At 40.5% G+C, this 13,946-nt stretch overlaps 1 protein-coding gene across 5 annotated transcripts in view; it reads left to right on the forward strand.

The window, feature by feature from the left end:
- Nucleotides 1–13,946, forward strand: part of CUNH10orf143 (chromosome unknown C10orf143 homolog) — a 53,974-nt gene that overhangs the window by 18,044 nt on the left and 21,984 nt on the right. For 4 of the 5 annotated variants that reach the window (XR_010341710.1, XR_010341712.1, XR_010341711.1 and 1 more), the window contains exons 2-4: nt 7,524–7,682; nt 7,791–7,853; nt 13,694–13,919. Coding sequence is in view for 1 of the 5 variants with exons in the window: in XM_064373726.1 (XP_064229796.1) it covers nt 7,524–7,682; nt 7,791–7,853 (222 nt within the window). In the remaining 4 variants the exon portion in view is untranslated. The remainder of the gene's footprint in view (nt 1–7,523; nt 7,683–7,790; nt 7,854–13,693; nt 13,920–13,946) is intronic. The other variant, XM_064373726.1, reaches the window with a different exon arrangement.

The raw sequence follows: 13,946 nt of genomic DNA on the forward strand, positions 1-13,946 counted from the left end.
GAATGACCCCAGGAGTTGGAGAGTACGTTTGTGTGGAGAAGCCGAGGGGGCTGCAGGGGAGGTGAGTTTGCCTGGGCCTCTGTGTGCTGTGGCTGCGGGGGTTTCTCTTGTGGAAACACAGTGGCCAGGTCTTGGCAAGCGGTTATTCTACTCTGCTATTACATGGCATTGAAAGTACTTTGCATGGTTTATTTTAAGCGGGATATTGGCAATTCAGAAACACTGGAGTACGGTGTCTGGGCTATGAAGTCTGAAGAACATCTCTGAAATGGAATAGTGAGAGAGACTAGGGATGTCTGGTTGGAGAGAACAGACCTCCAGAGTGTCTGAGAATGATCATCAAATATCTGAAAGGATGTTTATCTCATACACAAGGGGCTTTTTTGTTTTTGTAATGGAGTCTTACTCTGTCGCCCAGGCTGGAGTGCAGTGGCGCGATCTCGGCTCACTGCAACCTCTGCCTCCTGAGTTCAAGTAATTCTCCTGCCTCAACCTCCTGAGTAGCTGAGATTAAGGCATGTACCGCACCCAGCTAATTTTTGTATTTTTAGTAGAGACGGGGTTTTGCCATGTTGGTCATCCTGGTGTCAGACTCCTGATCTGCCCACCTTGGCCTCCCAAAGTGCTGGGATTACAGGCCTGAGCCATCACACCCACCGCTTTAAGTTGCTCAAAGGGGAATAATTAGAATCAGTGGATTGAGGTTCTGAAAAGGCAATTTGGTTTAGATCAGTATTTCTCTCACATTAGGGATGCAAGAGATTTTTTTCCTTTTTAAAAACCTGTTATTTTGAAATAGTTTTAGACATACAGAAAGGTTGCAAAAACATAGTATAGAGAGTTCAAATACATCTTTCACTTAAGCTTGTTAATAATCTTAGTATAGTTAGCAAGCTATGAAATTAATGTTGGTGCAGTACTGTTAACTATAGACCTTATTCTAATTTTCCAGTTTTTCCACTAATGCCCTTTTTCTGTCACAAGATCTAACCTGGGATTCCACATCGCATTTACTTGTTGAGTTTCCTCACTCTCTTCCCATCTGGGACACTTTGGCATCTTTTAGGTCCTCAACACTTAATGATTATTGCTGAGTTATTTAGTTGTCCAGTGTTTTCTTATGATCAGAGTCAGGGTGTGCATTTTTGGCATGAGTACTGGAGAGGCGGTGTTGTGCCATCTTGGTACATCGTATGGAGGAGGGATCATGATATCTGTGTCGTATTACTGCTGCTGTTAACCTTGTCACTTGCTTAAGATGGTTTCATCCACTGAAAAGTTACTATTTTTCTCTTTATAATTAATACAAATCTTGGGGAAGATATCTTGAGACTGTGCAAATATCTAGTTTCTCCTTAAACTTTTGCCTCCTGATTTTAGCATCTGTTATTAGATCTTGCCTGCAATATTTTTTACTATGGTATTTACTTAATGCATAAGTCCCTCTTTCCTTTTGCGTTTATTAATGAGAATTCAGCTGTAAGGGAGTCCTGTCCTTCCTCACCCATTTATTTACTCAATTATTTTTGATATGGGTAGACTAATAGGCATTTACTGTATTCTGTGGATTATAATCCACTGCTATTTTTATTTATTTTATTGCTTAAATCATTCCAGCTTTGGCTAATAGGAAGTCAGTCCTTCAGGTTGGTACCTGTGTCTTTTTGACATGCCCTCATTTTATAAGAACTTTCTAAGTGTTTGGCCCATAAAGTGTTTCAGGCTCGTTTTGTATTTTCCCTGCTCCTTCCCTGAATCAGCTGCCTCCCGTGGAGTCCAGATTCCTTTTATGGGAAAAAAGGTATTTAGAAACCAGTTTCTAGGTGCTAGGTGTAATCTTGCTACTAGGATACCATTGTCCTTAGTGGATACAGCTAGGATGTGTGTGTGTGTGTGTGTGTGTGTGTGTGTGTGTGTGTGTGTGTATGTATGGGTGTATTACACCCATACATAAACATATATGCACACATAGTAACCCACACATACATATTTATATATATTTCTATATCGCTGTCTGGATATGTATTAAAAATTCCACTTCAGCACCACTAGGTTCATTGTAGCCTCTCCTTTTCTGTGTTCGTAGCTTATTTCTCCAACAGTAAGAAACTTAGCTCTCATTATTTACAGTGAGTTTAATTATTTATCCAATGCCAATAAAGTAGTTTCAAAATTGCTAACCCTGTAATAAGCATATTTACTAGAGTACAGCATTTCTGTACAGTGCTTTTTGTCTTTAGCCTTTGAATTTCTGGTCAAAATAGTGTTTTTTGTTTTTTGTTTTTTTTGAGACAGAGTCTTGCTTTATTGCCCAGGCTGGAGTGCAGTGGCACGATCTTGGCTCACTGCAACCTCCGTCTCCCGGGTTCAAACGATTCTCTTGCCTCAGCCTCCCGAGTAGCTGGGATTACAGAGGCATGCCACCACACTGAGCTAATTTTTGTATTTTTAGTAGAGATGGGGGTTTCACCATGTTGGCCAGGCTGGTCTCGAACTCCTGACCTTGTGATCGCCCACTTCGGCCTCCCAAAGTGCTGGGATTATAGGCGTGAGCCACTGTGCCCAGCCTGTAATGGTTTCTTATATTCAAGTTACTTACCCTTTTTCTGTGGTGTATGTTGCAAACATTTTTCTTTCAATGTATCAGTTATTTTTGGACATTGTTTAGAATTTATTTGGCCCTACAGAAGTTTTTATTTTCATGTAGTCAAACTTATCAGTCTTGATTTTATTGCCTCTGTATTTTGAATCATAGTTAGAAAATCTTTCTCTCCATCAAGATTAGAGAATTCACTCTTATTTCTCCTAGGAATTGCATAGTTCTTTATAATTAGATCTTTTACATTCAGTCCCTGATGCATCTGGTTTGGTTTTGTATGCGGTTGTATTAGTCTGCTTTCACACTGCTGATAAAGACATACCAGAGACTGGGTAATTTATAAAGAAAAAGAAATTTAATGGCCGCACAGTTCCATGTGGCTGGAGAGGCTTCACAATCATTGCAGAAGGTGAAAGGTACATCTTACTTGGCAGTGGGCATGAAAGAGAATGAGAGCCAAGCCGAAGGGGAGCCCCTTATAAAAACATGAGATCTTGTGAGACTTACTACCATGAGAACATTGTGGGGCAGCTGCCCCCATGGTTCAGTTACCCCCCAGTGGGTCCCTCCCACAGCATGTGGGAATTATAGGAGCTGCAATTCAAGATGAGATTTGGGTGGGGACACAGCCAAACCATGTCATGGTGTGAGGTGCAGATCTAAATTTCTTTTCTCCAAATGGCTCTAAGTTGTCCCAGCACCATATATTAAAAAGTCCATCCTGCTGGGCACAGTGGCTCATGCTTATAACCTTAGCACTTCGGGAGGCCTAGATGGGAGGATTGCTTGAGGCCAGGAGTTTGAGACCAGCCTGGTCAATATAGTGATTCCTCATCTCTAAAAAAAAAAAAAAGAAAATTGTATATGTATATATAGAAGTCCATCCTTATCCTGGTGATTTGAAGCCAAACTTTCATATGTGTTTCAGTTTATATCTAGACTTTTAGTGCTACCACATTGGTCTGTTTGTCTCCTTGTGTATCAGTACCACCGTGTTTAATTATGGAGTCTCTGTGGTTTATTTTAATGTCCAGGAGTTGTTTTATTTTTTTATTCAGGGTTTTCCTGGCTTTTGTTGCATATTTTTTTTTCAGCATGATTGTTAGTATCAACTAGTGTAACCCTATAAAAATAGTTTACTGGGATTTTTACTGGGATTATGTTGAATTTACAAACTAATTTAGGGAGAACTGTCATCTTTATAATACTGGGTTATCCAGCCAAGAGTTGGGGATGTCTTTTCTCTTGTTCATATCTCCTTTAGTGAATTTCAAGAATGTCTTACATTCTCCTTGTATAGAGTTTGTGCAATTCTTGTTAAATTTGTTCGTAGGTATTTAATGTTTGTTGCAATTATTTTAAATGGAGTTTTCTCTGATTATTATTTTGTATTTGAAAGCTATTGATTTTTGCATATTAATTCTGTATTAGTGAATTCCTTTATTATTTGAGTTAGTTTTTTTTTTTTTGAGATGGAGTTTCGCTCTTGTTACCCAGGCTGGAGTGCAATGATGCGATCTTGGCTCACCGCAACCTCCGCCTCCTGGGTTCAGGCAATTCTCCTGCCTCAGCTTCCTTATTTGAGTTAGTTTTATCATTGACTCTCTGGGGGTTTCCAGATATATATGGTTATCAACTGCAAATAGAAGTGGTTTTACTACTTGACTCCTCCTTACACTGCTGATTGATTTCTTTCATCTCAATATATTGGTTAATACCTGTCGTACAATGTTGAACAGAAACAGAGACAGTGGGCATCTTTGCCCTGTTCTTATAGTGGTAGAAATGCTATTACTTTTTCCCTATGTGGTAATGAATTAAGGAATGTGTATTTTATCATGTTTAACAGTATATCCCCTCAATTCCTGTTTTCTTTAACTTTTATCATAAATAGATTTTAAATTTTGTTAAGGGATTTTTCAGAATCTATGGAGGTAATCACACTATTTCCTTATGTTTATTAATATAGTACATGATACTAAGAGTTTCCTAATTAGACCTCATTTCATATTTTTATATCAATATTGAAGAGCAATTGATTGGTGTGTAGTTTTATTTTCTTGTTCTTTCTGTCCGGTTTATCAGTGTTACATTTGCTTCATAAAAGGAGACAGTGTGCTAGAATCTTTTTCATAGAGCATTGGCATTACCTGGCCTTTGAAAATTTGGGAGAATTCCCCTGGGAAACTGTCTAGTCCTGGGGCTTCTTGTGGGCTGGTTACTTAATAACTCTTTCTGTTTCTTCTGGGAAATCATCAGTTTAAGCTTTCTACTCTAATGGGATCAGTTTTGGTAATCAGACTATCCTTAGGAAGTTATCAGTTTCATCTACATTTTAATATTCCCTTAAGATTTAAAAAATTTCCTGTTTCATTATATTTCCCCTGTGTCCTTTCTTATATTCTATTTTTGTATTCACTCCACCTTTTTCTTGACCAACTTAACTAGTGATTTGTTAAGAAACAGTACTTTTTTCCCTCCAAAAACCAGGATTTATATTTGTACATTAAATCTGTTTTTCTATTCCCTACCTCATTAATTTTATCTTATGTATTCTTTTTTCTTATTAATCTTAGATTTTTCCTTTATTTTTTCTTGGTGTATTCTTTTGGTTTGCTTTTTTCCCTTAGTTTTTATGAGCTGGGAATTATTATTGTTATTATAATTTATTTTTTGAAACAGGCTTACTCTGTTACCCAGGCTGGAGTGCAGTGGCATGATCTTGGCTCACTGCAGCCTCAGCCTTCTGGGTTCAGTCTTCCCACCTCAGCCTCCTGAGTAGCTGGGACTACAGGCACACCACTATGCCTGGCTAATTTTTATATTTTCTGGTAGAGACAGGATTTCACCATGTTGCCCAGGTTGGTCTCAAACTCCTGGCCTCAAGCGATCTGCCTGCCCCAGCCTCCCAAAGTGATGGGATTACAGGCATAAGCCACTGTGCCTGGCTGGGAATTATTAATTTTCATTCTTTCATTTTTATTGATAAAAATGTCAGCGTAATGAATTTTTCTCAGATTACTGCTTTAAATATATTTCATGGATTCTGGTATGTAGTATTTTCATTGTAATTATTATTTTTCTTAATTTTGTCCTTTCAGTTTGGTGACCTAATAAATAATAAGACTTCCATTTCCAGGTGGAGCGCCCTTCTGTTTTTTTTTTTTTTCGTTAATAATTGATAGTTTATTGCATTGTAATCAGAAGTATTGGTTATGTTTCTACCACGTAGAAATCATTGGCTTTTTTTTTTCCCCTTTAATGCGATCAGTTGTGACTGTGCTGTGGGTTCTTGGGAGGAACGTGTATTCTCTATTATCAGGGTACAGAGTTCAATATATATGTCCATAAGGTCAACCTTGATTGATTACGTTGTTTAGATCTATCTCCTTCCTTGTTTTCTGTATACTTGCTCTGCTTTGTACTGAGAATGGTGTATGAAACCTCCTGTTATTAGTATGTTTCTAATTGTGTTTGCCCACATCTCCTATAGTCTTTGATAAAGGTTGTAGTTGTATTATTTGGCTCATAGATGTTTATGAGTATTATGTCTTCTGTGGACAGTGGCTTTCAGCATTAAAGAAAAGTCCTTGGTTGTGTTTAACACTTTGGGGCTTGTGTTCTGTGTGATCTGCTCCTGCTCTGTTTTTGTTTTTATTTCCTTTGTACATCCTTTTTATTTTTAGCCCTTCAGAATCACTTGATTTTAAGTGCATCCCTTGTATACAGTGTATAGTTGGGTCTTGTTCTTTTAAAATTTTGGATGTAGAAGGATTTGTATTTTCTAATGATTATTTGTATTTAATTCTATTTAATATCCTTAGGTATGCTGTTTTATTATTTAACCCTTTATTGTCTGATTATCAGTTTTTTTCAGTATCAGTTAATAGTCACCTATTGCTTATATAATAATGAACTATACAATAATGAGAATTCTCCTCTCTTCATTCTTTTTCCTTTATCTCCCATTTTTAATGTATCATTTCTAGTCTGTCTTAAGATTTCTATATTGTGTAAATGCATTAAGTGAAAAAAGTTCATTAAGAATATATTAAATAATAATAGTACAGATAATAAACACATTTTGCAAAACTCATAAAGGTGCTTTGCAAGTGACTGAAGAAATCGGGGAGATGCCAGTGTACCATGAAGTGTCTTCTGACATCGGGGTGTCCAGCAGTGGGTTCTCTTGGGCTGGCTGCCAGGGCTCCTGGGGTGGATTGCTGGCCCTGGGCCAAAGTGGCCTCTGACTGTTTACAGAGGTCCTCCTGTCTCTGAAACTCCGAGTCAGTAACAACATGGCTGCCCTAAAAATACACAAAATCTCGGGACTTTGGAACTGAGCACTTTTTTTCTGTAGCATTAGAGCATTCTGATTATAATTATTTTCTTTAGTTCACATAGTAGTAAAAACCAAATGCTAACTTTCCCAAAGATTATCAGTTATAGACTGTGTGTGCAACCTTTGAAATAAATAAAACTAATTTGTTCTTTAGTGCCAGTGAGACAGAAGTAGTCACATGTGAATTATTCATATTGTATTAAGAAAGTATGTAATTTGATACCAAGCAAAAGCATATAACTAGTTTCTTAAACAAAATTTATAGGTTTTGTACATTTTCAATATCAATAAACCAGTCACCATAGTTTATTACAAGAGTTTCAGCCAAAATTGTTTGAAATTACTATTTTAAATGTGCAAAGCTAAGTAAATATCAGACAATGCAAGAAATAATGAGGTTAAATGTAATTGATGATTGTTATTCTGAAAAGATAAAGTTTAAAGTCATCTCCTCAAATGCCCTATAAAGTTTCCCAGCTCCACAGGGGTCCGTATTTGCAGCTGAAGTTTTCTGAAAGCAAATTCAATTAGAGTGTTGTGTGCTTTATGAGACCATCTAAAGTGAAATTTTGTTTGTTTCAGAAACGGGCATGCAGGAGATTAGAAGCCAGTGGGCATGAGCATGGCTGCCACCAGCTGAACGCCTGTGCCCTGGCGTCCTGGGGCCCAGAGGACCAGGAGCCTCCATCAAGAGCCCCAGCACCGAGGCTAGAGAGTGGCCAGGGAAGGCCAAGTACAGGGGTATGTTCCTGTGCCCACCAATCCAGTTGTGAGCATGTTTAAATATTTTAATAGAAAGTGTAAATAATCATTGTTCTGATATATCTGCAACTGTGATTTGTTAAATAGATTTCTCAGAATGGTGGAAGGAGCTCGACCCAGCCTTGCATAAGATGTATTGCAGGGGAATCTGTAAGTGCGTTAACCTTCTTGCTGTGACATAAAAGATAGACTTCTTCTTAAATATTAGATCCATAAAACAAAGTTAATAAAAACTGCAATTACGTTTCTGAAGAATGAGGAACATAAATAAAAAGGTGGAGATTGATTTAAGCTTTTCTTAGCATTCTGTTGGTGTACAAACTAATTTGTGTCCAGCTTCAGATTGGAAATAGAAATTGCAAATACATTTAAAATTCCTTCTAAAAACAGGGTTTAAGGAAGGGACCAGGCCACTGGATTTGGTTAAAATAGAGAATCATTTAAGGACGTCCTAGAGAATTTTCCAAATAGGAATTGACATTGTTTTGTTCTTCTCCCTGTTTAAGATTTTCTTGCATGTTTGTATCATAAACTTCACATAAATCACAGATTTCAGAAGGAAACACAGTGTTCACACCATTAATTCAAAGTAAAGGGAGGTCAGAAACTGCCAGAGTCAGATTCTCAGTCTCTTCCATTGGGCAGAATATCATAAAGTATATATTAGCATAATAATACCTTTGTTATTAATTTTGAACGTACTCCAAGAACAAGTTAATATGTCTTTGATAACCTCTATAATTCTTGGGTTTCTTTAATTTTAAATTTGAAATCTTAATATTGCAATAAAATAGAATTATATTTAAATTCCACATAGAAACCAGGAATTTGTGTGTGTATATATGGGTATTTCTGAGATTGCCCCCTAAAGATCTTTAGAGCAGTGTATTGCTCTGTTTTTGATAAGCAAAAGATTGAGTCAATAAATTATGGAGATCCTCAATTGACACACTATAAGCTACTGTGTTTTACAGTGATAAGCACTGATTTTGTTTCAAACAAAGACCTAAAACCATGACAGCCATCACCATGTCTGATGACAGGGTGAACCTCGGATTATCGGAAGTCCTTAGATGAATATGAAAACAAAGTTTAGTATTAACCTCACTCCATGAAGGTGTACTTTGCTACTTTTTGTACTCTCTTTCTTTAGAAAAATTTTCATAGGTTATGTTGCTTTCTATGGTATAATTCTGAACAATGGTGAAATTAAAGATCTAGCAACTTGAATTTAGTGTGTTTAGGTTGATTGATGTAGCTGTTAGACATATCCTAGAATATGAATGAATAATGCTTACTTTGAGAACTGTGTCCTCATTGGGGTTGAATTCTGTGTTTACTGAGACCAACGATGCCTTCTTTGTCCCCACCCTATTTCCATGGAATGTATCTTTTACATCCCCCCATCTGTTGGAGGCAAACACTTGGAATGTAGTACAGATTCTTAATGCTTTGAGAGCTTGTGTTCTGGCATGAATGGCTTAAAGAAAAAAAAAATTTAGTTCAAGCAACTGATTGGATCATTTTGACTAATATTCTGTTTGAACAACAGTACCTATTTGATTAGGATTTTTCCTTTCTTTGTAATTCCCCAAGCTTGCCTCTGTTATGTTTCATAGGAAATGAATCTGTGAGCAGAAAACCTTCATTGATATGTAAATATCATTTTTTTTGCTTAATACTCAATATTCTTTTCATCTAAATTTCAGAAACTGACTTTAAAAAATCAGTTTCCTTTTATTTATAGTTATTCTCAATAAAATTTCACCCAGGCTTGGGCGTTTTAATATTTACACCCACTATTTCTGAAAGTCTAATGTAAATAAAGATGGAAATGTGAATTTGAAAAGTCACACCTCTTGATATTTGAACAGACTATAGCTGCATATATCTTCTTTTTCTAATAATATGGCTAGTTTCTCTCCTAAGCTTTTAAAATAAGAAGACACTATTTTTGTATTATAAAACATCAAAAGGTTCAGTGTTAAATAAAAAGCAAATAGTATTTTTAGAAATGCAAGATCCCTGGGAGTTGTACTTAACAATAAATCACCAATGGGGAACAATTCCAAATTTCAGAAGACTTTATTAAACTTGCAGTTCCATTCACAAATGCCTGCTGACACGTGGGCCTGCCCACTCTCCCGTGATGCCGTAGGCGGCTCAGAATGGTTCTCTTGGTCAGAGAGAAGCCAAGGTGATATCAGGGGTGGTTTGTGTGGAATTCCTAATGGGAAACTTGTATGTGACTCTCAGTTTATTTGGTGACTTTTCTCCAGTGAGCTCCTTTGCATCCTGAATTCTCTAGTGTATTTTTGACCTTAGTAGGATGTCAACTGATCTGATCTATTCTGCTCTGAATTCTCAGTATAGCCGTCTGAGCTTGGTGGTCCTTCTGTTCCTAAGCTTTTCCTTACGTTTATGATTGAGTTGTTTCTCATACATACAGGGTCTTGATATTTCTCATATGCAAGGACTTCCTCTGTAGACCTCTTCAAACTCATTTTCCAAGTTTGCATTTCAGTCTATTTCTGTTGACCCATTCAGGCTCATTGTAACCACTGTTAAAATGGTTACTATTTCAGGAGTGGCTGAGGTGGTTTCTTAGAGTAATTACCATTAGGGTTCACCTCCTGCTGTACATTATTGTTTAGGATGTCTCCTTGTAGCCCTGAATCACCCTGCTCATGTTATTGACGATGGAAATGAATGTGGTGGGACCCCGTCTTGCAACATCCAAGGTGTCTGCTCCCGCCCAGCGTTGGGCTGCTCCCTCTCCCTGTTGTGTGCTGTCTGGGGCTGCAAGCCGCATGGAGGATGATTGCCATCGCTAGGAGGCTTCCTTTCCTGCCACCAGCGGCTCCCACGCTGGGCCGGCAGTCTCCTGGGCTACAGGCTTCCTTTTCTGGATCCACACGGCTTGTTTTTGCATGGGCCACACGGTAACCATGTGTAAGATGGAAAGGAAGCTGCTCCTTGCAAATTCAAACCAATTAAATGAAACTTTAGGAGGCTGCCAGAGGTCTCCAAAATAATCAAAAGATGGTGCATAAAAAGGAGAGGAAGGCTTATACGTTAGAAAACTGTAGAAAGGATTTAGGATATTGGTTGAGGAGAGGGGTGGTGATATTTCCTCAGCACCGTGTTTTCCTAGAGGTCTCCCATCTCTGATATTTTGTAGCCTCTCAGTGCTGGAATCCTCTGGGATCTGGAAGGGGCCACCCTTAGATCCTACTGCGTCATAGTCAGCCCGTTGCCTGGGTTTTTCTCAGCTCCGACTCCCTTTGTCTGCCCCTCCTCAGTGTTGTAGAGACAGTGTTTCCCAGACTCCTTTGCTTCTGACTTCTGGGAGAATCCAGCCAACAGGAAGCATTGGCGGGACACAGGAATGTGGGGGAGGAGGCCAGACTATCTATCTCTATCTCTCTCTTTCTCTCTCTCTCTCTCTCTCTCTCTCTCTCTCTCTCTCTCTCTCTCTCTCTCTCTCTCCCCCTCTCTCCCTCTCCCTGCCCCCCCCCCCCCCCCCCCCCCCAGGATACAGCTCCTGCAGAGCATTCCCTCTGGGCCCAGCTCCTGCCAGGTCCACCAGCTCCTGCCAGATCCACCAGCCCCTGGGTCTGAGGTCACACTTCCTCCTCCCTGTGTCCTCCCAGCCCTTGGAGGGGGCTTCTTATGGTGATGAGTGTTTGACTCCTGTATTAGTCCATTTTCACACAGCTATAAAGAACTACCTGATGCCTGTAATCTCAGCTGCTTGGGAGGCTGAAGCAGGAGAATCGCTTGAACCTGGGAGGTGGAGGTTGCAATGAGCAGAGATCGCACCATTGCACCCCAGCCTGGGTGAGACTGCCACCTCAAAAAAAAAAAAAAAAAAAAAGATCTACCTGAGACTGGATAATTTATAAAGAAAAGAGATCTACTTGACTCACAGTTCCACAGGCTATATACAGGAAGCATGGCTGGGAGGCCTCAGGGAGCTTCCAGTGGTGGTGGAAGGCAAAGAGGAAGCAAGCATTCCTTACCATGGCAGCAGGAGAGAGAGAGAGAGCGAGAGGGGAAGAGCCACACACTTTCAAACAACCAGATCTCATGAGAACTCACTCACTACCATGAGAACAGCAAGGGGAATTCCACTCCCGTGATCCAGTCATGTCCCGCCCCCCCGACATACATGGGGAGTACAATTCGAGATGAGATTTGGGTGGGACACGGCACCGAACTGCATCAGCTCCCCTGTTGGCTTCTCATCTCTTCTGTCATTTGTGGAGCCAAATCTGTGATACATTCCCTCTGTTTGAAATATACCTAGATTGGTTTCTGTTTGCTTACCTGTGCTAATCAGCTAATGAATGGACAGATTCTCCTGGGGAGAAAAGTTGCTGTTTCTAACAGAGGTCTCTGGGCCTTTGTTGTCTCCTGCAAGGGCCCAGTCAGTAGTTCGCAAGCTTGGCACTCCAGAGTGCTGGCAGGGCCGATCCTGGTCATGAGCCACATGAGTCTCCAGAGCCTGGACATGAAATTTAAAAATATCAGGCCCTGCAGTGTTGCCCATCGCTAATGTGCCTTCACTCCTTTTTATCTGTGGTTGTGTCTTTTTGAGACGGAGTCTCGCTTTGCTGCCCAGGCTGGATTGCAGTGGCATGATCTCTGCTTACTGCAACCTCCGCCTCCTGGGTTCAAGCGATTCTCCTGCCTCAGTCTCCTGAGTAGCTGGGACTACTATGCACTCCACCACACCCGGCTAATTTTTGTATTTTTAGTAGAGACGGGGTTGGTTTCATCAAGTTGGCCAGGCTGGTCTCAAACTCCTGACCTCATGATCCGCCCGCCTTGGCCTCCCAAAGTGCTGGGATTGCAGGTGTCAGCCTCCGCACCCTGCCAGTTATTGGTTTTTATTGCTCAAACTAGTAGGGAGTTACTACTGAAAAGCCAGCGTGCAAAACATGATGTTTCCTGGTGGTGTGGAGCCTTCGCTCCCCACGTTGATTCTGGATACCAGCATTGTCATTAGCCTTAGCAAACTTTTGATTTTTTTTTCATTCAGGGCAAATAGTAAGGGAACAGTCTTAACAAGCCTCTGCAGTATTCACTTTTTGACGTTGAAATCTATTGTCAGACAGCAGTTATGTGTGTGTGGTGTGTATGGTGTGTGTGCATGTGTGTCTGTGTACATATGTGGTGTGTGTGCATGTCTGTGTGTGGAGGCAGGCAATGTAGGAGCAGAAGTTAAGGGCAGGGGAAGGGAGGTGTTTGGTCCAAACCAATTGTTTTGGTTCAGTTTTCCCTTCTAGGGACAGCAGGAGGAGCCAGAGTATGATTATTCTGATTCTAAATGGATGCATTTTTTTCTTTGTATTTCTTTTTATTTCCAAATGGGTGACCTTTACAATGTTTTTGTTTATTTTGTTTACACATCTGTAAATTATTGGTCATTGCTTGCTACATCTGCATCATCTATAAATACTGCACTAGAACAGGAAACCTCGGAACCCAGTGATCCCTGCTCTCCTCCGGTGCCCGCGGTGACGGCCAAGAATGCTGCCTGTGCTCGCTAGGGCGGGTCCCAGTGTCAAGCTGGGATGGGGCTGAGGATGGAAATGTGATGTTCTGACATCAGTGAACAGAGATGGATGTGCAGTGCCCTGCTCTTTGTGTCCTGTCTCGGCCACAGCTGATAGCACGCATCCTTGTCAGTTCGTTCTTCCTCTGTCCTGAGAGAAAAAAACACAATCACGGAGGATCAGCAGGAACTTCATTGTTTATTCCAGTAGAATCAGGTTGTGTTCCATGCCCTTCTCCCCCCAGGTTTGGCAAGGATCCTGGAGTTCATTGGTCTAACCCCCTCAATTTACAATGAGGAAAGTGAGGTCCCCAGGGGCTCAGCGTCTGGCCTGTCACGCGCCGTAGTTGATTGGGAGGCAGGGGCCTGAACACTTGGCTTGGAGCCCCCTCCGCTTTCTGCTCTTTTTGGCTGATCTGTGTGTTTGCAGGCAGCATGCTGGCATCTCTCCCCCACGCTGGCGGTCCAGCGTCAAGCTCAAACACCCTCCGAGAAGTGTGGCAGTCATAGTGCGGGCTTTTGTGGACTTCATCCCTAGACACAGTGAGAAGTTCTTGGCTAAGACACAGGCTGATCCGCTCGAACTGTGAGGGAATAAGCTACGCCGCAGAAGAGTCTGGCTGTGTCAGTAGAGCCAGATATGAGTTCCAGAACAGGTGAGTCTGAATAGACCACTGACAAAA

This window comes from Aotus nancymaae, unplaced genomic scaffold, assembly GCF_030222135.1.
Source record: "Aotus nancymaae isolate 86718 unplaced genomic scaffold, 86718_ANA_hifiasm-v0.15.2.pri h1tg000010l, whole genome shotgun sequence".
NCBI classification, from domain to species: domain Eukaryota; kingdom Metazoa; phylum Chordata; class Mammalia; order Primates; family Aotidae; genus Aotus; species Aotus nancymaae.